Here is a 27,721-nt window from a genome sequence, read left to right on the forward strand (position 1 = left end):
AACAGACAATAAACGCCGGCATGAACTTCACATGCACACATGGCAGGGGCTGATTAAGGCTCACTGGTGCCCTAAGCACTGACAAATCTTAGTGCCCCCCTCCTTTCCACGCTGACCGACAGAGGTCAGAGTGCACTGCGCCAGCAGTGCTCCTTGTGGTACACCTGGGAAGATAACCCTAGGGTGTACCATGATCAAGAAACAGAACATTATGATCAATTTGCACTAGTTATATCAATTTTTTTTACAAATCTGCATTCGTTTTTTTTCTTTTCACCCTTTTCTAAACTTTGTGGTGCCCCCTTTGGCCCTGGTGCCCTAAGCACGTGCTTAGTCTGCTTAATGGTTAACACACCCCTGACACATGGGCATTACCAGGAACATCCACCTACACTTCACCTATATAAGGTGGAGGAACCAACATCTCCCCAATACCAGTGGTACATGTACCTATGTACGCACACCACTTTAATTTAAGCAAGCAAGCATCTCCCCTCTCGCCAACGCCCATGCTTGTGCATATTATCATGCCGATATATGTATACACTTAATATTTCTAAGCAGAATAAGTTGAATATACACTAGGGATGGAACACGGACCTTTGAAATTCTATCATTGTATTAGGGTAATGGCAGAAGAGGGTGGGTATAAGTATGGATCTCCCGCCCCGCCCTGATATCCTGCTATTTTCTTTAATAGTATTTCAAAGGCCTGTTTATTTAACGAAATCTCACGGTCACTCTGTGATACGTGATGGCAGCTTCGGGACCATAACCGGATAATGTTTACATTATCACCACGTAAATAGAGTGACCGAACCTGAGCAACAAGCGCATGGGCGTTGTCACTTTTTGACATAGGGATGTGAGAGTGTAGTAGATAACAGGTAATTACAGTTTTAATGAATATTATGAGTACTACATCAGTTCTCTTGATTATATTTTACATTTTAATTTTAAAATCTTTAATTTGAAGCTTATGTTGGCAAAATTTTACGATCTCTTACTTTCTAATCTACCTTTCCTCCCTAAACCATTATTTGTTAGCTCGCAAATCAGAGTCCTTCACTTCAAACATTCCTTCAGACAGTCAAGGGAGAAGCACGGTACAGATGGCGATTTTATGAAATATCACGCCATTAGCTACCTGACACCCATATAAGATACATGTATGAAACAATTACAGCACAGAAAGAGAGATAGAAAAAATGGGATCGGGAAATAGTAAAACGGGGGCGAAATCAAGTCCTAGTAAACCCAAATCTGAATCCAGTCCAGGTAAACCCAAATCTGAAACAAATCATAAGGAGGTACAGAAAGAGAGGGTAAAAAGTGAAGCTGCAGAAAAAGTAGAAACACAGAGAAAACCAGAGTCGGATTCAAGTGATAATGTAAGAATAAAAGATCGTGAGGAAAAGACTAAATCACACACGTCTGAAACCAAAACGCCTGCCAAAAATACGCCGCCGGCTAATTTGAAAGATTTTGACAGTGAATCGTCCTCAGATGAAGAGGAGGATGACATAGGAACAGTGTTGGCAGCAACAAGGAAAGCAAAAGAAGAAGATGAACGAAATAAACGCAATATGCGAAAACCCGAGACAGAGGAGTATCCAGAAACGTATGCACAAAAACTACAGCGTGAGCAATATCTCCAGCAAAGCTTACTTAGACAAAAGACCTTCCATAAAAATCCAGATGAGTGGAAATCGGATGAAATCGAGGTATATTATTTATTTATTATTTTAGAGTTATTTGTAAGAATTTTCAGTGCAGCCCAGAGCATCATATACTAGAGGGTCGGCAAAATTTTCTGTTTGGAAGCACTATGATTGTTACTTCTGATCACATGCAGTACATTTTAATCTCGCAAAAGGAAACATTAACACATAATGCAAGAATACAGAATGGAATTAGTAACAGTTAACATTCCTAAGTTAAATGGTTCATTGTGGCATCTGATGTAGAAAGTTATAGACAATTCAGCCCAACTTTGACCCAAAAAAAGACCATTTGAGGCAACCTGAATGACAGTTTGGCCCAACATAACAAGACAACTGTCACAGGAGTTTTGATGAATAAAAATGTGTCCAAAATTATATGTAATTCTTTATACTGGATATATAGAAGTTAATTCAGATAACATATTTTGGACAATTTGTATATACCTTATAGTTCAAAATTTCAGCTGTGGAAACAAATATGTAGAAATATGATGTTTCTATCTTTTGGGATATAATGTGTGTAATGTATGAAACAACGGGAGGTCACCTTTTCCTTAATAGTATTCATTTTTGTTTTTTGAAGTGAGAACAAATATTACAGTTTGTTCCTACCAGTGAACATGGGCACTGTTTTGAGAATACCATTTCATTCTTATTTTTAATTAGGTTGTAAAATAAAGTAGCTTTTAGAGAAAAAATATTGAAAATATTTAAAGGAACTAATATCTTGATAATCTTTACAGTGTGTTTTCTTTACATGAACAATTAACTATCGTACTTATGTAAATAAGTTGCTAAACAAAAATGACATAAAATTATCTATTTGTGATTATACTTCATATGTTATGTGAGCTGGAGATCTTAGACAAATCATCAGAGAATTTAATCCATTTGGAAGATTTAATCTATATGTTTCTTCAACTATGCCTACCCACTGTTGTAGAGTTATGTCCAGTCCTACCTTACTCCTACCTTGTGGACAACAAGTCAAGTTGAGGCTTCAACATGATAGCTATACATGTCATTGTTATAACGAATGTAGAAATTAAACTCATTGGCAACCAACAGTTCTTCTAATCTGCAAAGTTCAACATTTTCTGGGAGGGGACTGCAACTTTTACTTGTGGGACTCCTATTTTTACCAAAATGGGAGTCCTGGGCTGCTAGTTTTATAATCCTAGCAAGACCTCTGGCCAGTGAAGTAATGAAGAGAATGGTATATGATTAGTCCTACATGTAAGTCCTCGACGCTGATATTTATGTTGAACTTTATTACTGATCATATACCTAGGCCTACGGTGTAAGACATAGCACAGGTTGTTTTTGTTTTAGTGCTAACAGCTGCCTCGCTTGCTCAGCATTAAGAGGTAACTGGTTAGTGTTAGGACTGGTCGGCCTAAAGTCAGGATAATGTGACTGGGTGAGACATCATGCTACATGTCTGTGGTATGATGCCCCTGTGCTAGACATAACTATAAACAGCCATGCTGCATGCATCATAGCAATATGACTGAAATTTTTTAAAAGCTATGTTAAAGATACAAATCAGACACACAAAATAGTACCATGTCACTTTTGAAAGTCAGCTACAGTTTTGACTTTATTAATCTAATATGGAGAAGTATGTCAGATGCTAATATAAAGAAACTTGTTTAGTTACCAAAATAAGTTGGTAAAATAATACCTGGGCAATGTAAAATAATACCTGATGGACAATGTAAAATAATACCAGCTGGGCAATGCAAAATAATACCAGCTGGGCAATGTAAAGAAATACCAGCTGGGCAATGCAAAATAATACCAGATGGGCAATGTAAAAAAATACCAGATGGGCAGTGTAAAAAAATAACAAAATGGGCAGATTGGAAACAGATTTAAAAGCTATATACATGTATTCCTTTACTGCTGGAAAGCCAATGATGTATTTATTAAGTTTCTGTTAAGTCTTCAGCAGTTGACTTGAGAATATATTTTTAATGCAGACTCCAGCAACATTCTGGACTTGCTTTGAGAATATGTTTTTAATGCAGAGACTCCAGCAACATTCTGGACTTGCTTTGGATCAATGGCTTCCAGAACTTTGGAATTCCAGAATCAAAGAAGTATTTAAAAATAGTCTTCAGTACTTTGGGTCCATCTTATTAAACAATATCTGAAAACAAATTTTAAAAATCTTCAGATTATCAGTTTTTCGCAATAGATCATGTATTAACTGGATGAAATAAAAAGCATAGGGCCTTTCCACCTTTGTCTGCTACTTTTCTTTATACAGGTAAATGTACATTGGTACATGTGATGCTTTTACTTTCTCTAATTAACACTGACAGCAGTAGTGTTGCTTAAGAATATATAAAATTTACAAGTGTAATTAATTAGTCTAGGTCTGTGATATGCATACATTAAGTGTTTCTGGATATTTGTGTGCATTTATGTGTGCACATATGCATGAGGTGGGTTGTGGTTGCATGCTTTATAAATTAGTATCGGTATCGTAAAGGGTTGCATCATAAATAATATCCTTTATGTAAGTAACTGAATTTTTTGTTGCTGTCCCTAGCACATCCCCTTAACCTTTCCAGGGTTATAAAAAAATTTCAAAAGAAAACATTCCTGTAATTGATTTGTGATTCTTATTGACTAATTGAACTGGTTTAACCCAGTACATGAAGTGTTTAGTACATTATATATACCAACCATTTTACTATGTACATATAATATTTTGTTAAAACTTTTTTTATAAGAACTCTAATTTTAAAGCTGATGTAATAGTAAACACACAGACATCATTCTAATCTGTCACACTGCAGACATCATAGTGATATGACTGACAAATTGTTAAAAGATACGTTAAAAATCCAAATCACACAAACTCACACAGTAAGCACACATAATTTATTTTGGCCTTATCATTATTAATAGTAGTACCATTAGTAATCTATTCAAAGCTTTGATGAGCTGGCAAACAAAAGAGAGAGAGAGAGAGATTGTCAGTTTTCCTTATTTCCCTCACCAACACAATCTTTTATGATCCAGTGCTTTTGGAAAGATTGTTAATTGTCATGTGATTTGTAACTTGTATAATACTCATCTGGAATATAAATAAATTATAATTTATTTTTATTTTTCCTTGAATCAGGTGCCAGACTTTGATGTTTCCAAGTTCAAGGCTGTAAACCAGCAACAGCAACTTCAGGTAGGCTGATATATAAGATCATAGGTAACTTAGGAACATCCTAAGTTACTCATTGCAAAGTGTGTGTTTTTGAGTTTCATATTGCCAGAAAGAATTTTATCCTAGCGTCTTTCTATCTTTGATATTCTTTACCATTGCCCCTGGTTGACTGTATTCAAATGTATCAGTAATTTAAATGCCAGGCATTGTAAAAGCTTAGAATAGTACAAGGTACATGATATGGATGATTCTTGAAAAACCTTGTTACCTGATTTCTGAATTTATTTTATTCATGTGTTAAAGACGGCATGGAGATACACCCTGTTATCTAAAAATGAGACTATCCCTTTGCAATTACAACTACAAAAGTTGAAGATGACTTTCTTTAAACAAATCAACATTTCAGTGACATCAGTTTGTTTTCTTCCACATTATGTACATTTCTTCTTTAAAGTATAAATGGCGTTTATATGTTATGTTTGGAACTTTCTTTGGTGTATGACACTTGTATCTTTTTCATCCCAATATACATCATCTGAATTGAAGTTCAAATTCATTTACCTCCCACCCATCTTGTCTGCCCAATTTTGGGGTATCTTGTATTATGGTATCTAGCAACATGTTTTTGTTATCAGTAGTTGTTAATTACAATCTGATAATATCACAGTATTGTACTTTTATGTGCTTTCTGTAATGATGTTTGAAATAAGTACTGCTTAAGCCAGTAGGTTCTGTATTGTGATCCATAGGCTATGTTCCTGGGCTTGTAGAAAGACTCATTGGTAACAGTCTGATGTGTTTACACTTGGGTTATTGATCACATATATTAATCCTAAGACATTTGACATGAAACTCAGGTGTTATTTGAAATTTATATAAAACATTTCCCCTGACCTAGAGGCACAGTCTAAAAATTCTGACAATTCCATCTATGCAAGGGTGATAACTCAGAAAGATTGGCAAGTGGCAATAGTGCCCACTGCCTTAGAATAATGACTTGCCAAGTATAGCATCCTGGTATAGGGAGGAAAATGTTTAGTGCTTTAAATTAAATTGCACTAGTTAGCCAATAAAAACTTGAGAATTTATCATGTGTTTCACTAAATCTTCTTGCAGTTTTTTCATGATAATAATAATAATAATAATGACTTTATTTAAAGAGGGTAACATAATTAGCTAAGAAGTAATCTACCTTGCTGCCCTCATGCAAAGGAATTTATTTATTTTAGCTGCATCTCTAAAGCCATTGGATATATTGGGTTTGGAAGAAGAAAATAGAGTGCACATTTCTAATCTCAACTGAAATACTGATCCAGAGCAAAGTTGCAGAGTACTGGAATTTTTTTAAAAGTAACTCCTTATTTGGTTTGGGAATTATATACTGTTCGGTAGACATGGATCGCAGGTGGGGAGTATTACCAGGTAGCCTATACTGGAATAGTGACTGTAAATATTCAGGAGCACTATTATGGGATATCCTGTACATTAATTTGGCATTTCTCAAACAGATTCAGTCTTTAATAGTAAATATATTTAACTTACCAGCTTAATTTTCCTTGCTTTCTTTCTGGACTGATATTAGCCCTAATGCTCTTTTTTAAAGATGTGCCAGCTTTTTATCATTTGAATTACCCCATACTGTATTACAGTTGTCTAAATAGGGTTGTATGTAACTGTTATAAAATAGTTTTCTGTGCCTTTCAGGGAGAAAATGTCTTATCCTACTGAGAAGCCATAAACTTGAATTGACTTTTTGACTGATATGTTTGATATATTCAGTCCATGATAGGTTATTATCTACCAGAACACCAAGTAGTCTATCATGACAGACCATTTGCAAATTTTTATCCTTCCATGTCATAGTTCTTCACTATCAAGATTTGTCCTTTTTTGCCATGTTGAGATAAGTAATATTTTCATTTTACCAGCATTTACCACCATGCCATTGCATGTGCATCAGTTTTCCAGTTTGTTTAAGGCATTCTGTAAAGAATTTCCAAGTTCATGCTTTGTGTTTTGGATCTCTGACAATGTTGTGTCATCTGCATAGAGATCTGTAGATGATATTGAGTCTCTTAGTAAAAGTGGTAGGTCATTAATAAATAAAATAAATAGTAATGGACCTAGAATTGAGCCTTGTGGTCCTCCATATCTAATTGTTCCAGGTTCAGACAGAACATTATTATGTAAACATGTTTTGTTCTCTCACTTAAATAAGAAGTAAACCATCTAATTGTTCTTTCATCACATTGGTAGATTTTCAGTTTCTTCAAAGGATTTCATGATCCACCATGTCAAAAGCTTTCCTGAAATCTACAAATACAGATCCTATTATTCTACCTTGGTCAAGTGCTTGATGCCATTTATCAGTTAGGGAGATCAAGGCAGTCTCACAAGAATGTTTCTGTCTAAAGCCTGATTGATAAGGTGTAACAGCAAGTGTTTGGTTAAATATGACATGAATGAGTCATGGACTTGTTTTTCAATTAATTTTGACAAGTTTGATAGTATTGTGATTGGTCGATAGTTATCAGAGTCATCCTTAGAACCAGATTTGTTAATAGGAGTTACTTTTGCAGTTTTCCATATTTTGGGGACAGATGAGGTTGCAATACTTAAATTAATTATGAATGTTATGCTATCTACAATAGCAGAGGCAGAAGATTTAATGAGTCGTGGACCAATCTGATCAAGTCCTGTAGCATTCTTGGTATCAAGTTCACTGAGACATTTTTTAACAAAGTTTTTTGATACTGGTGGGATCATGATGCTAGTCTAGGTTTTGTGTATGTTCAACTTAAAAGTGAAAAAGTGGCCACAATCCTGAAGTCATTCCCAAAGGAGTATTGATTGATTTTATGGAGGTGGTCACCATCTTAGAGGGTGATAAAGTCCCATAATGGTCAGTGAGTACAATACAGGGGTCAAATCTGAGACCAGCATTCAAAGTGCAGATGAATAAATGTTGTGTACCACTTTTCTGAAAATTAGGATCTTAAATGTAATGACCATCCTAAAATCGTAGCCTAAAGTAAATACATGGATTAGGTAACTCACTTCGCAAAGAAGCCCTGTAAGCATTGTGTCATGCATTATCTCTTGTGCATCCATTAACATTTTCTTATTACTACTCTGGAGGCTGTTCTTCTTCTCTGACTTTGATAAAACTAGGAATAAAAGTACAGTTTGAAGTGATTCAATGCATATTAGGAGTTCTTTTGCATCTGATTGGTTGAGCTTGTTAATACACAAGCAGCTCTATTTCTGATCTGATTTTTATTGAACACAGTACATGTAATTATGATATCAGTTGAGTTTTGTTATGAGTGACATTGCATATTAATGAGGTAGTCTTGTATCTGAGTGGCCAAGCTTATGAGACTGTAATTTTGGCCATCCTTTAATCAGACTTGGTAGAAAGGCTAATATCATCAAGATGTTGTTGTTGTGGGGTTTAACGCCATTTTTCAGTACATGATAGACTATGCATGGCAGCCAATATTAATGGTGGAGGAAGAACCACCAACCCACGAGAAGCTACTGGCCAGCTTTCTCACATACCCACATTGGCTCATCAAGATGTTGACTGACTTTCAGTATCAGTAAGACAAATGCATATTTATAAGGTAGTATTTCATCAGATTTGGTAGATGTTTTTTTTTCACCACAAAAGATTTTATTTTTATAGATAAAACATTGTAAATGGGCACGTATTATCAAGATCTTGTTTGAACATGATTATATTTGAACCCAGATTAGCAAATACTGGTAGTCATAAGAAATAATTAACAATTATTTAGTTTTCACTTGGTTTTTATTATTTCTTTTAATAGCATAACAGTATTAAACTTGCAGATTTATTTACTGGTAATGCCTAAAAATCCTGCTGGTTAGATGGACTGGCTTTTCATTTTTTGCCCCAGTCCACTGTGAAATAGGCTGGCATATGACTAGCAGTACAATGGCAATTTTGCATGCTGCACATATGTATGCTTTTCTCCGTTGTACACTTATATAATCATAACTTGATGATTGTCTTACAGATATGTACACTTGTAACTGTTGTACATTTACACAATCATAATTTGATGATTGTCTTAAACACATGTATACTTTTCTCACTTGTACATGTACAAAATGATAACTTGATGATTGTCTTTCACATATGTATACTATTCTCATTTGCAAAATTAAACAATTTTCTGACACAGGTATACGTTTCTCAGTTGTACACTTAATCATAACATGATGATTGTCTTACATGTATGCATACTTTTCTCAGTTGTACACTTACACAATTATGACTTGATGCATATCTTGCACATAATTCAATTCATTGAAACATGTTACATGTTAATGTGTCCACACACATGTATAAGAATTTGCCTGTTACAGAGAATAAGACAGTATCTGTTTTTGGTTATACAGACTATGGTGTCTTTGTTTTAAAATCATTCCAAAATGTGACATCGGTGTCAGGTACTGCAGTTTGAAAATCAGCTTCTTACATCTGGTCCAAATTGCTTTACTCAAATTATCATTGCTGAGATCAGCAACCACAGTAGGTTCCAAAGGGCCATACCATATATAGTGAATTATTTAGCAGTGGAGAAATTGTTGAGATTCGGTATTCTCAGATTGATGTCACCAAAAGAGAATTTTGTCAAAATTTATTATGTAGTAAAGTAAATGTGACCCAAAGTGTATCATTTGGTGAAACGTTGAAATAAATATGCTACTGAACAATCCTGTTTCATTTAATGAGAAGGCTTCACTATGTCAGCATGCATAGTAATAATACAGTCAAAGAGTAATTACACCAAAAATTAGAACGAGTTGCTGTTAATGATGCTGTGAATGGTGAGTTTTAGGGACTTCAGTAATGATGTGAATGGTGAGTTTTAGGGACTGCAGTAAGGATGTAAATGGCAAGTTATAGGGACTGCAGTAATGCTGTGAATGGCAAGTTCTAGGGACTGCAGTAATTATGTGAATGGCAAGTTCTATGGACTGCAGTAATGCTGTGAATGGCAAGTTGTAGGAAATGCAGTAATGCTGTGAATGACAGGTTGTAGGGACTGTAGTAATGATGTGAATGGCAAGTTCTAGAGACTGCAGTAATGATGTGAATGGCAAGTTCTAGAGACTGCAGTAATGATGTGAATGGCATGTTCTAGGGACTGTAGTAACATATCTGCTGTATGGAAAATATGAAGAACTGTTCATGCCATGTAATGTACAGTCTTTATGTCTATATTTGCTTAGAGATAAAATATTTTTGCAAAAGTAATTTTTATTTATGATTTATATTTGTAGAAATTGGTTTAAAAGAATTTTATTTATGCACTGAAGTTGTTTGACTATTTTGCTGTTGTAGAGATTTAGTGGTCTCAGATATCACCACAAACACTGTATTGGATAGGGTTTTGACTCTTGACATTGTCATCACATAGGATGTAGCTTCATATCTTCACAAGGGACTTTGCTTTGTCACTATATAGCCAGGATTGTGCTGCTAACTCTATACATACATGCATAATACCTTTGATGTTTAAACAATGATGTTTTTGTTTCTTTTCAGAAACAAGATATATATGGCAATCCAGGTAAGAGTAATTTTTTTATTGTCAGATCTTTTGCAAGTAATACAACTCCATAGGTTGGTGAAAGAAACTGTTCCTCGAATGATTACCCTGTGGTGAGGTAAACTGAGGTTGAGTAATATTCATAATACTTCACATCATATGCTGAAATAATGTTAAATTTAAAAGATTTTTTTACATTGTTTGCTTTAACCAAGTTTTAATTTTTTTTTATTAAGGGAAAAGAAGAAAATAAGTATATAATACAGCCAGGATGCAACCACTCTGATGGCCTAAGTGACTAGAGTGTCCTCCTCGGATGCAGGAGGTCGTGGGTTTGAACCTTGGCCAAGTCATACCAAAGACTTATAAAAATGGTACCAGCAATTGCCTCAGTAGGTACTCAGCATTAAGAGGTTTGTGGTAGAACTGGTTGGCCTGGTGCAAGTTAATGTGATTGGATGGAACATGATGCTACATGTCAGTGACTTGATGCCTCAGTGGTAGACATCTCAGTAAACTGCCACACTGCAGGCATCAAAGCAATATGACTGAAAAATTATTAAAGCTACATTAAAAATCCAAATCATACACATCCACACAGAGCCAGGCTGCAAAAAGTATTTTTGATCTGTTTTAGTGCTTAAATTAATTTTCAGAGAGCTTTAGGCCTTTAGTGACTCATCTGGCTAAAAGCCAAAGTGAGTTTATGATACTCAGTGGGTTTGTGTTCATTTTGAGATATCAAATATCCATTGACCAGAAACCATTGCTATTGTAGTTTTTCAAAACAAATTGCTGGACTAATGCCAGCCTAATTTGACAGAGATCATGCTGGCAGTATGGTCTTCCAAGTTTGTATACATGATGCTTATCTGCTATTGATATATGGCCACCATTACTGAAAAGAAGAAAGACTTCAAAATTCTACAAAACCACTCAACCGAATTTTGACTGATTTATTTAATACCATAGATACACATTTGCCATCAAACATATTTACCATTACCTAAAATACAGACCTTTAAACCTCTTCTCAAAACCTCTGAACAAAATTTGACCAAATTTGATGGCATCTTGGCATGTAGGCCTTTCAGGTTTGTACAAATTATGCTGATCCATCAAATATAGCTGCCCAAATAGTAAAAATAGAAAAACCCTAAACCTGCTGGACTAGATTGAACACAAGGCATCCTGGAATAAAGATGTTTCACATTTTGTACAAATGACATCAGTCCATCATCACATGTGGCTAGAAAAAACTTTAAATAACTTCTTTTCAACAGCAGCTGAAAAGAATTTGATAAAATTTAACAAATGCCTCTTATCATGAAGCAGTTGAACTTTATACAATGATGCCATTGCATTATCATGTACGGCAGTTATTTCAGAAGCATACCTTGCAATGAAGGCTGTTTAATTTTGTGCAAATGATGTAAATCAATCATCAAAGATAACTTTTGTTACTGCAGTTAGATAAACCATTAACTACCAGCAAGCATCATGCTAACTCTTAGATTTGCCAAATTTCCTGTTTTATGCCTTACTTGTTTATGCATCCATCAAGCCTAATATCTCATCAAAGCATCCATCAAGCCTAAAATATCATCAAAGCATCCATCAAGCCTAAAATCTCATCAAAGCATCCATCAAGCATAATATCTCATCAAAGCATCCATCAAGCCTAAAATATCATCAAAGCATCCATCAAGCCTAATATCTCATCAAAGCATCCATCAAGCCTAAAATATCATCAAAGCATCCATCAAGCCTAAAATCTCATCAAAGCATCCATCAAGCCTAATATCTCATCAAAGCATCCATCAAGCCTAATATCTCATCAAAGCATCCATCAAGCATAATATCTCATCAAAGCATCCATCAAGCCTAATATCTCTTCAAAGCATCCATCAAGCCTAAAATATCATCAAAGCATCCATCAAGCATAATATCTCATCAAAGCATCCATCAAGCATAATATCTCATCAAAGCATCCATCAAGCATAATATCTCATCAAAACATCCATCAAGCATAATATCTCATCAAAGCATCCATCAAGCCTAATATCTCTTCAAAGCATCCATCAAGCCTAATATCCAATCAAAGCATCCATCAAGCCTAAAATATCGTCAAAGCATCCATCAAGCATAATATCTCATCAAAGCATCCATCAAGCCTAATATCTCATCACAGCATCCGTCAAGCCTAAAATCTCATCAAAGCATCCATCAAGCCTAATATCTCATTAAAGCATCCATCAAGCCTAATATCTCATAACAGCATCTGTCAAGCCTAAAATCTCATCAAAGCATCCATCAAGCCTAATATCTCATCAAAGCATCCATCAAGCCTAATATCTCATCAAAGCATCCATCAAGCCTAATATCCAATCAAAGCATCCATCAAGCCTAAAATATCATCAAAGCATCCATCAAGCCTAAAATCTCATCAAAGCATCCATCAAGCCTAATATCTCTTCAAAGCATCCATCAAGCCTAATATCCAATCAAAGCATCCATCAAGCCTAAAATATCATCAAAGCATCCATCAAGCCTAATATCTCATCAAAGCATCCATCAAGCCTAATATCCAATCAAAGCATCCATCAAACTTAATTTCTCATCAAAGCATCTTACAGTGAATCTAAATTTGATTAGCACATCATTTATGATTGCACAGGAACAATTCTAAACTGATGCTATGTGTGGAAAATAGAAATTTAAAGTTTATTGCCTGTCTGTCATGACTTTAAATGCAAATGTAATATTCTACATATTGATTCCCATACAGAACTGCGACAGCAGCCAGGTTTGGATCCAGATTCCTACTACAGTCAGCCTACTACAGAAAACAAAAAGTAAGTCCAACAGCAGCTGACACAGACCTGCCAACTCTTTGATATTGCCGTTAGTCTTACGAAAATTGCCCTTAAAATACAGACTTACTGCATAAAAGCAAAAACTACTGAAAAATGATCATTGCCAAAAAATTTGGATAATTTGTTCATCTGTGTTTGATTTGGATCCGGGTTTCTTACTAGAAGTAGTGAAATTGGTCAGGGAACCAGACTGTTATTACAGCAGCACATCAGATGCTTTAATCAGCACCTTTGTTAAAGTGAAGCATCTGCATGGTCAAATTATTGATCATATAATTTGTTTTTAAAACTTGCGCCCAGCAAGCGATGCATCTCTAAGACGAAAGGGAAAATAAGGATTTTGAAAAGTGTTAATAATCAGCACAGGAAAAATAAAATGGAATATTCAGATTCTTGTGAATAAAAGCTGTAAGGGTCACAATTATGTTTACTGGACATCACATGCCAGTTTGAGTATGACTTTTGGTGGGAAGTATGATTGCCTTCTTCATGTGAAATGAAAAAGAATTTCCAGGAATTATGTCAGGTTGAGAGACAACAACAAGCCATTGAGCTGCATTGGGTTTGGAACTAAAATTTGTGCACTGTACTAGTGATGCATAAGTCTACACATACTTTACAAACTTTTCAGTTGAACATAGTGTTTATTGTCGCTGCTCGTTCCAAATACTGAACTTTTAATTATGTTTTCCAGCTTTACAATAGCAGCTTATGCTATTTTGTTACACTGTACTGAAAACTGGTCAAACTTACGGAAAAAAATCAACTGCCTTAATGAGATGGACTCATCAGGGTTGGCAGGTCTGCTGACATCCAGATAGGGGTGGTTTGATTCACACAGATGCAGTGGACAGATGCAAAAATTACAATGTAGCCTACAGTGATAAGCATTTTAATGACATCCCAAGATTTTATATTGGGTGTCTAATAAGGATGTTACAACATATTGATACACTGGGATGATGTGATACACTACCCATTATAACTTACATAGCAGTATAGAGGGTCTTTGCCAGTATTTAAAAAGAGAAACATTTAATGCGCTACATGTAAAATGTAAATAATACTTCTACACAGTTAAGCATTCACCAAATTATTTTCTGCTGAGACAAATACCACAGATTGACACAAACTTGGCTCCAACTTCTCCATCTTTTCACACCCACCATAAGGTTGAGCATGTCACAGTATGATGTCCATTGGTCTTCTGTTCCCTATTCCATTCAGTACATTAACTTCAGTTCTCCACCTTCTACTGCTACCAAATTTATCCATTTCGAATAAGGAAGAATCCTGTCAGTTTTTGATAAGATGGTTTAAGGTTAGGGTTGCTTCTGCATCACAGACCTGGAAAAACCTTTGTGGATGGCTTATACTTGGAGTAATCTTGAAGCCTGTTGATTTTGGGGTACACAGTTCAACCATAAAAAATTTCAGTTCTGGAGAATGTACCTTTACCAAAGGGGTTTCATATTTGCATAAGGTTACTTTATAAGTTATAGATCATGACCGTTGACAAGTCAAGTACTAACATTATCAGATTGGCCTTCGATAATATTAATTAATGTTACAGTTTGATTATGCTTATGCCAATAGACTGTGCTCAATGTTTGTTTGCTATCTCATACTTAGCTCTACTGGGAATAGACCAAAGAGCTTATGAGATGGGTTTTTGTCCATTATCTGTCCATCCATTAACACAAGTGTGTTACTGCTAAACCTCCATGCCATGAAACTTGTTCACACATTCATTGCATGGTCTTGTTGGTCCAAAATGAAAATGGTGCATTTGGTCATATCAACTTGGGATTATAGCTAAAAGATTTATTTTGATATCTAGTTGGTCCTGAATGAAAATGGTGCCAAGCTGACATACAGAATGGCCACCATCTTGAAGCTCTTGTTATCTCCCCCCTCCCTCTGTTAATTTTTCATAATGATTGGCAGAAACTTTAACTGATCCAATGGATTTGTGAGGACTGGAGTTATGTGCCTGATGATTTGTGAGGATGGGTATTTTAGTGATAGCCTGATGATTTGTGACGATGTTTTTTTTAGTGATATGCATGATGATTTGTGAGGATGGAGGTTTTTTTAGTAATATACTTGATGATTTTTGAGAATGGGGGTTATCTACCAGATGATTTGTGAGAATGGGGGTTATCTTCCTCATCACTTGTGAGGATGGGGGTTATATGCCTGATGATATGTGAGAATGGGGTTATCTGCATGATGATTTGTGAGGATGGGTATTTTAGTGATATGCATGATGATTTGTGAGAATGAGGGTTATCTGCCTGCTGATTTGTGAGGATGAGGGTTATCTGCCTGCTGATTTGTGAGGATGAGGGTTATCTGCCTGCTGATTTGTGAGGAATGGGGTTATCTGCCTGCTGATTTGTGAGGATGAGGGTTATCTGCCTGATCTGTGAGGATGGGGGTTATCAGCCTGATCATTTGTGAGGATGAGGTTTTTTGTGATATGCCTGATAATTTGTGAGGATGGGTTTATAGTGAGCTGTCTGATGATTTATGAGGGCTGGGGTTTTAGTGATGTTCCTGATGATTTGGGAGTAAAAAATTTCAGAGGTCAGGGTGGCTGAAGTTTAAAGAAGAAATGTTGTTTCTGCATGAAATAGTTTCAGTTATCTACATACAGGACTATTAAACATGGCATCTGTTTATAATGTGCCATTCATGTTACTTTTTATGGTTTTGAACTTTTGGATGTAGATATATTTGGTCTTCAGAGTTTGTAGTTAGTACATATGTGCATTACAACTTTCAATCTAGTTAAATTGTGATTTTTTTCATATTTTTGGCAGAGCTCTTCCGAGATATGACAGCAACGATGAAGAGTTGATGGCTGACATTGAGAAAGAGTTCCAGCTATAATCATGTGGTTTGACGACACACAGACACAATGTTCAGTTAGATGCTGTCTGCGTTGAAATAGATATGAAATCACATTAGTCTGAAGAGTTATTTATGTCAGAACATTTAACTGTAAATCATATGTGAGCCACACAAAATGGTAGTTTGACATTTACATGTGGATATCACAATTTTGGTCATAGCTAGATTATTCAAGATAATTTTGATATGACATTATGCATCATGATTTCATTCATGGCTGAGTTGTTCAGGATAGTTTTGATAATGTTGCTGTTGAGATTCTTGTCTCGTGCACGATCTTTCTATGAAATTTTGTGACCTATATCCATTCATATTACCTCAATAGCTGGATGGGATTTTAGAGCTGTACTTGTAAAATTTGTTCAGCAGTCTAGTTAAGGCCAGCATTTTGTTTGCATTCAGTTAAATATTTTCATTCATTGATTGTATAATTGGTTGTCCATTCAACCTGATGAATCTTTACAATTAACCCATGCAGAATAAGGTTTTATTGGGCAATTATATTGTTAACACTAACAATGATAGTAACTTCTGTCATTTTGTTATATTGGAGCATATTATGTAAACTGTTTTCTCATTTGTCAGCGCAGATCCTCACCAGTAGATATCATAGGGTCAAACTGGTTTTAAGCAGTGGAAAGAAGAAAGGTTTCCCATTAAGACAGGAGGTAGCTCACTGGAAGTTCATTTCTTGAATCTTTTTGTTTATGGGTTTTTGAAAAATTGCTGTTTTGGATGCTTTATTGTTTCATTCTGGTTAAACTTGAAATGTGGGTCCAACATTACAAAGAGGCCCAAGCACCTGCCCATCTTCTATCACTTCTGCTTTAGTAAACAGAAAATTTAGTAGATGAAGTTTTTTGTAGTTTTTGTTCGCAATAATTTTTTCCTTTATTTTGATGTGAATAATGACGATCTTGGCAGATTATTGTCTGACAAGGGAGATAAGCTGTGATATTGCACTCACTATTTGTTCATAAATTTTATTGACATGTGCTTTTGCATGTCTGTCCTGATTTGTATTTTGTTGTTGTCTCTTCCTTCTATGTCCATCGTATATACCTGTCACCTTTCTTGCTACTTAAAATCTTTATTTTAATTATAGACAAAAGTCTTAGACATAACCAGCCTGGAATCTTTAGGTAAATTCTGTCTTTATGTTACTGGTAATTACAAGTCTTAGACATAATCAACCTGGAGTCTTTAGGTGAAGTCTGTTTTGATGTTATGGATAGATTGAAGTCTTAGACATAACCAAGCTGGCCTTTTCAGGCACACTTGTATTTTTACTGATTGATTTAAGCCTTAGACATTCCAAGTTGGCCTCTTCAGATACACTCTTTTGTACTATAAAGAATAGATAAGTCATGGACATAACCAGGCTGACCTCTTGAGGTACAGTCTGTCTTAATGTTACTGGTAGACCGAGGTATTTGACAAAACCAAATAAACCTCTTCAGGTACACTCAATCTTTATGTGACAAATATTTTAATGAAATTTTATCCAGTTATCTATATGATACCTCATACCATGGTCATGCCCCCTACCTCAAGTGCAAGGTGACAGCAAAGCGTTTTATATATATATATATATATATATATATATATATAAAATCAGTGAACCCTATCCATATATGGGTATAACTGTTAATGAAACTTTAGCCTGTTAAATATCTGTAGTTGGCAGTGTCATACCCACTGTTTCAAGGCAGGGTCATACCCTCTGTTTCATGTTCATGGTCACAACAAGGGATAATCTGAGTCAGTAGCCTGTTTGTTTATCCAGGTTGTCACTTTTTATGCCCTACTTTGTAGTGTCAAGGTCACAAGATGTGCATATTATGTGCCATTTGGCTACTCTTGTTATTTATACTGCTTTCTTGTACATATTTTGAATTTATCGCATGAAGCTCACAATTGATAGTATCATGATGTCATATAAAAAACCATTCAACACACTGACATAATAGTTAGCAAGGTCACAATGCAAAGTTCTTTACTGTTAAAGGCGGAGGTTATCATTTAAATTTATTTTTGGATCTTCAAAATGTAAGGCTCTGTATCCATTGGTCCTAAAAATTGTGTTGCATAATTACCAAATTATTTAGTATAAAGTTGGTAACCTTGATGAAGTTAGAGCAGACATTACTGCTGCTGATAAATATATGCAAGTGATGCAACCGGGGAATGATGAACTAACAAAGTAGAGGTATTAGTTTTAGAGATCATAAAAACTTTAGCGAATGGAAAATAACTGATTCTTTCACATTTAGCCCACCTACACTTTTTAGCCATTGATGACTCAACAATAAAAATTTAAGTAACTTTATTTGAATGATGCATATTGTTAGGAAGAATAATGATGACAATATATTGTGCATCAGTGCAGTCCCTGCATTTATGGTGTATTTTCTTACTGCTTTTGTTAGTCACAGAGAGGAATCAGATGCATTAAAATACCTATTCTGTCAAACATTTCAACATAAACTGCTGTAAATGGAGAGGGTAATTGGGGCAAATCCTTAAATATCACTATGCAAAATACATTTCTTTCAATAATCTTTTGTCATACTTAATATTTGTCATTTGTGTATCTTATCTTAATTATTGGATAAGGACAGAAAAATGTGGAGTTTCTTTTTTATTACAAAGGTTTACTGTAATGGATCAGTGACTTGTTTTTCTTTTGTTTCTTTGCTTTACCTTTCTTTTTTCCTTTCTTAAAGCAGTCGGCTCAGAATTAGTCAAGTTTCACTTATTGTCTGAATCTATGTTTAAAGCCCCACTTATTGCATGGAAAGATTTAATATAATTGTATTCCCTGTAACAAACTTAAATTGAAATTGACAGTGTGCTAATAATTTTATCCTCTGTAACAAGCTTAAATTGAAATTGACAGTGTGCTAATAATTTTATCCCCTGTAACAAGCTTAAATTTAAAATGACAATGTGCTAATAATTTTATCCCCTGTAACAAACTTAAATTGAAATTGACAGTGTGCTAATAATTTTATCCCCTGTAACACACTTAATTATAAAATGACAATGTGCTAATAATTTTATCCCCTGTAACAAACTTAAATTTAAATTGACAATGTGCTAATAATTTTATCCCCTGTAACAAACTTAAATTGAAATTGACAGTGTGCTAATAACTTTATCCCCTGTAACACTCTTAAATATAAAATGACAATGTGCTAATAATTTTATCCCCATAACAAACTTAAATTTAAATTGACAATGTGCTAATAATTTTATCCCCTGTAACAAACTTAAATTGAAATTGACAGTGTGCTAATAATTTTATCCACAGTAACAAACTTAAAGCTTAGTTGAAATTGACAGTATCCTGGCAAACTATCTGATGATACTAATCATTCAGTCCATGCTTTCTGCACCTTTATTTTTCCACACAAAACAAATTTGACTTTTTTCCCTATCCTATTCACAAGTTTTTACTATATACAGCTCTAAAGATCCACTCTTTCTTCAAAATACCATTCCATCAAAACTTGTGTTTAGTAATCAATGGTCAGCCTATTCTGCAGTGATACATTGCAGTAAACAATCTAGCAAAGAGGTTAGACACTAAGACAGGTCACACTACACTAGCTTATGTGGAATATTTCAGCAAATTTGTCCTCAAAATGTGGATTTTTAATTTTACACATATTAGTGAACAAAATCCTGAACACTACATATAAATTATTACCATATTTTACCTTTGACATTATATAATAAATAGAATCTTAAAATATATTAATTTTACATTATTTTACTGCATACAGCTCATTGCATATAATATGGTTTAACTCATTTGATATCAAATGAATACTTGTTTAAAACCCTCTCCATGTATTAATTTCATATATCAAACAAACATCTGTTTAAACACTATTTTTTTTGTATACATTGTTTATCAGATAAACATTTGTTCTAAATCTTCTTTATATACATTTTGTATCAAATGAACACTTGTTTTGATGTGTCAGGTGTAATTGTAGAGTAAATAGTAATTGGCTACCTATTTAAAACTAGTTTAGGTTTCAAAATAAAATTTATATAACTTCAGAATGTGAATTATGACTGTTCCTTTAAAACATACATGGGACCCAGGGAAGGCACGTTTAAAGTGGGGTACTCACCCATTGATGCAATTTATAATTTTCTTATCATTTTAATATGAACCCTGTAAAATTAAAATACCCTGGTACCATGGTATATATATTTTTTAAACTGCCTTCCCAGCGTACCCTGTATGTTTAAATGGTACAGCCCTGAATAGGTAGAAGTAGTAATAAAATTATATCAACTGTTAAAAGCTTGAGAAGTTTCTTCATTTTTTTTTTCTTTATTGATTTTCATGTTAGTGTCTGAGTGGTCATATTCTCAACTTCTTTTTCCTTTGACAAATACTTAACCTTTACAAAGATAGTTTTTGGAATGCTCCTTGTTTAATAGTTATTTTAAAAGAAACTTGTACGTAGTAATAAATTATAACACAGAACGGCTATGTATAGAAATAGCACTGCTGTTTTATATGTTGTAGTGTGGTATTTTGCCATGGTTTCAAATTAACAAGAGAACAGTTGGCAAGCAGGGCCTATTTTCTTTACATTTTTTAAGAAATATATTGGTATGTTTTTAAAAGTTATAATCAGAGAGAAATTGTATTCATTTTGAAAGTTGATTCACACATTGTAATCTTTTTGTTTAATATAATACATGTCTTAATGAATTTATCATTTTTATATATGGTTTATTATGTGGTGATAAAATTCTAGTTTATTGGAAAAAGTGTTTGAACTTTTTTGATTTTGCAAAACATGGCAAGTTATACTTTAAATGGGAAAAACAATATTATTTTTCTCATAGTTTTCTGTGTTGAAATATTTGTATATTTTTTATTTATACAGGTTTTACTGTACTGTCATTTATATAGTTGAGACACAGTTAAATACAAGATCATCCACAAAGCATTTTGGACTGAAAATGTTACATTTGATTATATTTATTTGTTTTACTTTTCAGTGAAGAGAGGAGAAAAAATCATGTATGAGAAAATAATTTCTGAGGAGAAAATTTAGGTTAAAATGGATGCATCAGATTATTAGTAAATTTTGTCAGAAACAAATTTTGCAAAAATCAAAACATAACTTTGAACTGGGAATTGTTAGAGAAAGTGAAAATGCAGGACCACTGTCAATCATCTAATTATAATATCTGTGATATTATTAAGGTTAGATTAATAATACCATCATATCATTTCTCAGTTATATTTTGTTTAAAAAAGTTGTTTTGCTTTGTGTTTGCATTAGGTAAAGTTTTTAAGGTCCAATAAATGCAGTTTCATTTTAAAGTAGGGCTGTTTAAGGTCATTGAAGTTCATTACATATTGTAATTATTCTCTGAAAATGCTGACAGCCAATTGTGATTCAAACCTTTCATCTTATGCCAGTTATATATCAGTACTATTTATTGCCATTTGCTGCCACTTTTCAGTGGAGTTTCTTTTAACAGCACATCTTAATTTCAACCAAGATGTGTATATGAATTGGTAGAGTATGTTGTTTGGTTCCAAAAGTTGCAGCCCAATATGACTGTTTTTTTCCTTGACATTCTGCAGGCTATAGATGTCTAACATAGAGATTTAGTTTTCAAGTGCTCAAACACTGAAAAGGGTATTAAACATCCATGACTTTATTAAAATAGTATGTATTGATCAGAAGACACTTTTAATTATAGGCCAAATTTCATTATCTGATTTGTTACATGGTTTGGTACTAAAACTACTGATGTTTCAGTTACATGCAAGAACTGTTTTTTGTCATGAGACGTTTATTTGTGGACAGATAATTAATTTATACATTAACATATATGCTTGCTTATAACTCGAGTCCAGCATATGCATGACAGACCTGCCAACTTGTACGATTCTGCCGTAAGTCTTACGAAAATTACCTTTAAAATACAGACTTATGGCTTTAAAGCAAAAACTACAGAAAAAGGATCATTGGCAAAATATCAGGAAAATTTGTTCATACGTATTTCATATTGGAAGTAGTTAAATTGGTCAGGGAACCAGGATACCTTTACAGCAGCACCTCAGACACTTTAAACTTCACCTATTTGTTCATGAGAAGCGTTTGCGTAATCAAACTGTTGAACATAGAATTTTTTTTTTTAATGGCGTCCACCAAGCCATGCATTTTTAAGACAAAAGAGAAAAGAATCCTCTTGAAAAGTGTTAATAATAAACATACAAAAAGTAAAAAGGAATATTCAGATTCTTGTGAATATAAGCTGGAAGGGACACAGTTATATTTATTGGACACCACATGCCAGTTTGAGTATGACTCGTGCGGGAAATATAATTGCCGTCGTCATGTGAAATGGAAAAAGAATTTCCAAGAATTACGTCAAGTTGAGTGACAGCAACAAGCCATTGAGCTGCAGATGATTTGGAACTAAAATTTATTCAACTGTACTAGTGGTAAAAAAAGCCTACTCGTACTATGCAAACTTTTTTGTTTGACCATAATGTTTATCATCGCATAAATGGTTTCTACCAAACTTGTAATTATGTTTTCCAGCTTTATAATAGTAGTTTATGATATTTTCTTACATCTTACTGAAAACTGGTCAAACTTACGGCAAAAAATCAAATGCCCTACTGAGACAAACTCTTCAGGCTTGGCATGATCAAATGGAGATTTTATTAACCTTTGTCCACTATCATGCATAATTAATAGGTTTCTTTATGTTATCAACTTTTAGTTCTGTTGATCAGAGACAAAATGAGCGTATGTGATGGACTGTCATCTATCCATCTGTTAGTTTATTTCTACTGAACTAAAGGGAGGATTACCATAAAACTTCTAACACACTTTCACCCCAGGGTCTAGTTAGACCTAAATGAAATCAGTGCCTCTAGGACATTCAGACTGACTACCATATTGGCCTACTTGAAAATCTCGTCGTAGTCGTCCGAACAGATGGTTGTATTGGCCCCAGATACTTGTTACAGTTTCTCCATCATAAGGCAGAGGATGTTATGCTGCGATGTCTATCAGTTATTTCCACACAATAACTCGAGTTATTGAGTCTTGAGTCATCATTAGCGAACTGTAAATAGCTTGCATTTGGGTAAGTAAGAAGCCTATTGGTTTTAGGGTGAAAAGGTCAAAGGTCAAATTCACTACACAAAGAAGAAAAATTATTTCTGCATAATAATATTAGTTCATCATCACAGACCTGAACAAAACATTGTGGATGGCTTGCACTTGTGGTTAAGAGTAAAACAAAACTGTTTCTGAAGGATAACACAAGTTCCACATCACAGACATAGACCAAACTTTATATATGGCTTACACCAGGCATGGGTTTTCCTCCAGGATGCAGTCTGGATTAGTGATTATTAAAGCCACACCCTATGATATAATTAATGCATAAATCTAGGTCACAGCCAGATCTGGCCAAGGGGGAGGGGGGCTGTATTTTGCCCATCGCTGGCTTACAGCTACGATGAGAAGGCAGCCTGTTGATTGTTTAAGTCAAAAGCTCGAATATTAGGGTTATTGTGACTGAAAGACACACGCTATTTGATTCTAAATCACAGAGTAGTCTAACCTCTGTGGATGCCTTGTACATAGAGTAAGGTAGATTCAGAGGTCAAGAGATGAAAGTTCAAGGTAAATTTGGCTGAACAATTAAAAATGGTTTCTACACAAAAAGTTCTCAACCATGCACCTTCAACAAAGTGATGGCATACATTTTTTGTTAAACAGAAAAGAAGCCTCTTGACTTTGGTGGCAAAAGGTTTTGGTCAGTGTGACAGAAAGTAGAAAAATGTAACTCTACAGATTATTTATTGTTCTATACCACATGCCTTTACAGAACTTTGCAGAGGGCTTGCACTTAAGGTAAGGCCTATTTTGGTGTTGAAAAGGCAAATGTCAGCATCATTGTGACTCAAAGAAAAATTGGTTTTGTACAAAAATGTTCTAAAGTTAGTTCCATGACTCAAGTTTTAGGATAGCTTCCACATAGGGTAGTAAAGAAACATATTCATTTTTTTGGCGTTTGAAGGTCAAAGGTAACTATCATAGTAAGTCTAATAAGAAAATAATTGTTTATGCACAGTATCTTTATCCTGCATACCTTGGCCAAATTTCATACAGACCGACAATGCCCAACTGGCTCTTACATCGACCATTTATAATGCGGTTGAGCATAAAATCTATCATTTATGGTACTAGTTAATGGTGAGTGTGTTTTCACTAGATAACTGTTTATGTTTAGTTGGTCTTAAATGAATATGGTGTTGATCTGAAATTCATCATCTTCCCTAAACAGCTGGACTTGTTTACCTCGAGCTTTCACAAAAATACTTGTAATAGGTGGTTGGTTCTGAATGACATTGGTGCCATTCAGACTTGGAATGTTGTAAATGTCTCTTATCTGTTCTCTCTCATGAAGTAATGTTCATTTCAGCATGGGGTTTAACTGAAACTCGTCACTGGATCAATTTGTACCGTGGTCATACTATTGAGTATTAATTTTACAGACTTGTAATCTTTCTTGCAATATATGGTTCTGTTAAAATAATTCTGATCTCAACCTCCAAAATGCCCTGATGGCCAATGTTGAAACTCATTATGTGTCTGTTCCTAACCATGACCATATTTAAAATCTTTCTAACACTGCTTTTCTTGAGGGAACAGTGGCATTGACACTGGCTTTTCACTTAAACACTTCCAGCAGTATGTAATTGTTCTGAATAAACATGGTTGAAGTCTGACAACCAGCATATCGGCACTTTTGTGAAGAATCTGAAAGTCAGACCTAAATGACCTTGGGTTTAAGGTGAATGTCATATTTGCATTTTTTAATTTCATTGAGCTCATGGACACAGTGGCTTGCACATACAAATGAAATTTGACCAGACTGATAAATAAGTTGATAGCAATCTGACATTGAATTAAGGTCAAAGGTCTTGAATCTGACTTTTTAGCTGTACTGGCTTGAGAGCATGATGGCAGATATGTTGATACAGAAGCAGAAATCCCACAAGTGATGTAGGTTCAATACCCACCCTGTTAATTATAGATTTAATCAAATTAAGCACACGGGCATATTTTGATAGTATTTTAGACAATTTCAGTGATCTGCCCATGATATCAGCTTCAGGTCATAGCCCATGACCAAGAATTTTATACTGCAGTTATAAGTATCTTCTAAGTTAAATAGTTTGGTTACCAAATTTAGTATGTTGGAGTTTATTAGAGATGTTTTCTATACTCAGAATTAAAAGGAATAAAAGGCCAAAAGAAATGGACTTGTGGATTCTTTTCACCAGTGGAGTGTCAGTCCATTCACAGGTCTCTTGTTATAAACTTATTGTGAAGAGATGGAATTTGTGTTATATCAAGCCTTGGTAATTGTGTATATATATATATATATATATATATATATATATATATATATATATATATAGATATAGTTGATTTCTTCTACTTTGTTTATGATTCAAGGACTTCATTGTTTAATTTTTGCAGCAAGTTGCAAAAGATTTTGTTGTTAGATTATGTAATTGCAGCATTATGTGTGTTATGTTTCATGGGGAAACAAGCTTGGAAGTGTTTGTCATGTTAAAAGTATTGCCAGAGATGTATCATTTCAGTATATTTTGTACATCATGTTGACAGTATCACCATGGATGTACCATTACAGCATATTTTGTACATCATGTTGACAGTATCACCATGGATGTACCATTACAGCATCTTTTGTACATCATGTTGACAGTATCACCATGGATGTACCGTTACAGCATCTTTTGTACATCATGTTGACAGTATCACCATGGATGTACCATTACAGCATCTTTTGTACATCATGTGAGCATTCTTTTTGTTTTAATTTCATTTCAGGAAGGTCCACATATTCAAGCCACAAATGTCTGTGATATGCACCAATAGCACAATGTTTTTTTATAATAGTCTTTTTGAATAAAATATTCAAGTTAATTACAGTCTTGTTATAAGAAATTTCCATGCATTTCATTAGATTTTTTCTGATAGAAAATGTTACTTTATGTAATCAAATTATGTAAATATTTCCAAGAATGATTAATGACCAATTTAAATTTTGAACTTTATAATAAAAGGAGTAGAGAGTAATGTTGGCCCAGCACTTGTCTCATTCATTACCAGCTTCTGCTGGTAAAAATTTAATTTCAGTGAGTTCTTATTATGTCTAGTTGGTAAAGAATAAAAATGGTACATATCTGATATCCAATATGGTCACCACAGCAGCCATCTGGCTACTTCTCCTTAATGGAAAGTCATATCAATGGGGAGGTTTCACAAAAAAACTTGCAATGTCTTGTTGGTTTTCAATAAAAATGGGACTGCTCAGACATCATCACCTGCCCTTGAACATGGATGGTCATATTAACATGGGCTTTTCACTGAAAGACTTCTTATGGTGTCTAGTTGATCCCATATTAAAATGGTGCCAATCTAACATCCAATACTAATTTTTCATACCATATTCCATATTGATTTAACAGATAAGCATGATAGACAATTTCCTCTTAATATCTTTAATGGTACAATAAACTTGAACTCTATACATTATTTATTCAAATTTTCAACTGTTTGATTGGCAGTCAAGTCTCTAAGGACCTTTTGACCATTTCTTAATGGTATCTTTACATGCGTCATCAAACCATATGTTTTTAATTAAGTTTTTTAACTGCCAAAGTTCTTGGTATTATATCCACATTAATGTGTGTTAGCAAATTGGAGTATCAGATGTCATGTTTTCAAAATGATCTGTCATTCAATTTGATTCATGGCAGGACTGAACATCTTCCAACCTTTCATATTCAATTTCAATCTCTGATCATACTCTTGAGGTTTTGGGTGAACTACTTCTTAAGTAAACCGGTGTTACTACTGCTACTGTCAATACATTCTCTTTTTCTTAAAAGAAAGTTCCAAATTTACAAAGTTTTAAGATAATTTTTTGCTGAAACTAAATTACTTTTTATAAGGCATTACTAAGTACTTTTGCTCATTTCAAGATTTCAGGTGAGATTCACTTTAAAGGAATTATATTCAATATTGGACTAATGTATGAATCCATTAATTTCTAGGAGTTTATAGTGTCTAGGCACCCTGCATTTAAATAAGACCAGATGTTCAAAAGCAGTAGTGACAACTATTTTTTGGAGGGTCAATTGCAGCACAAGTCACAGAAAAACCATTCACTTATACGACTATTTAAAAGTAAAGTTTTATGACCATGATCCAAAGAATTTTGGAGTGCAATATTAGCTATTTTATAGTTTTGATGATGGTCACCATGGCAGCCTTGTTCACTGTAAGGGGACACCTGATTTTCATTTAGGCACATGCTTCATTACCATTAAGTTGTTGTGAA

General features: G+C 34.3%; 1 protein-coding gene across 1 annotated transcript; it reads left to right on the plus strand.

Moving 5' to 3' along the window:
• The first annotated feature begins 1,066 nt into the window (after positions 1-1,066).
• On the plus strand, positions 1,067-26,459 carry LOC149784374 (uncharacterized). Its single transcript, XM_089932428.1, has 5 exons — positions 1,067-1,724; positions 4,861-4,917; positions 10,478-10,502; positions 13,270-13,336; positions 16,183-26,459. The coding sequence occupies exons 1-5, from the start codon at positions 1,209-1,211 to the stop codon at positions 16,250-16,252; spliced, it is 735 nt and encodes a 244-aa protein (XP_089788554.1). The 5' UTR covers positions 1,067-1,208; the 3' UTR covers positions 16,253-26,459.
• The last annotated feature ends 1,262 nt before the right edge of the window (positions 26,460-27,721 follow it).

This window comes from Sinohyriopsis cumingii, chromosome 14, assembly GCF_028554795.1.
Source record: "Sinohyriopsis cumingii isolate HCF-2022 chromosome 14, ASM2855479v2, whole genome shotgun sequence".
Taxonomy (NCBI): Eukaryota; Metazoa; Mollusca; class Bivalvia; order Unionida; family Unionidae; genus Sinohyriopsis; species Sinohyriopsis cumingii.

Bases quoted from the DNA above. Each gene is read 5' to 3' on its own strand.
- LOC149784374 (XM_089932428.1), top strand. From the start codon at position 1,209: ATGGGATCGGGAAATAGTAAAACGGGGGCGAAATCAAGTCCTAGTAAA. The intron at 4,918-10,477 runs GTAGGCTGATAT...GTTTCTTTTCAG, and splicing joins ACCAGCAACAGCAACTTCAG to AAACAAGATATATATGGCAA. The intron at 13,337-16,182 runs GTAAGTCCAACA...TATTTTTGGCAG, and splicing joins CCTACTACAGAAAACAAAAA to AGCTCTTCCGAGATATGACA.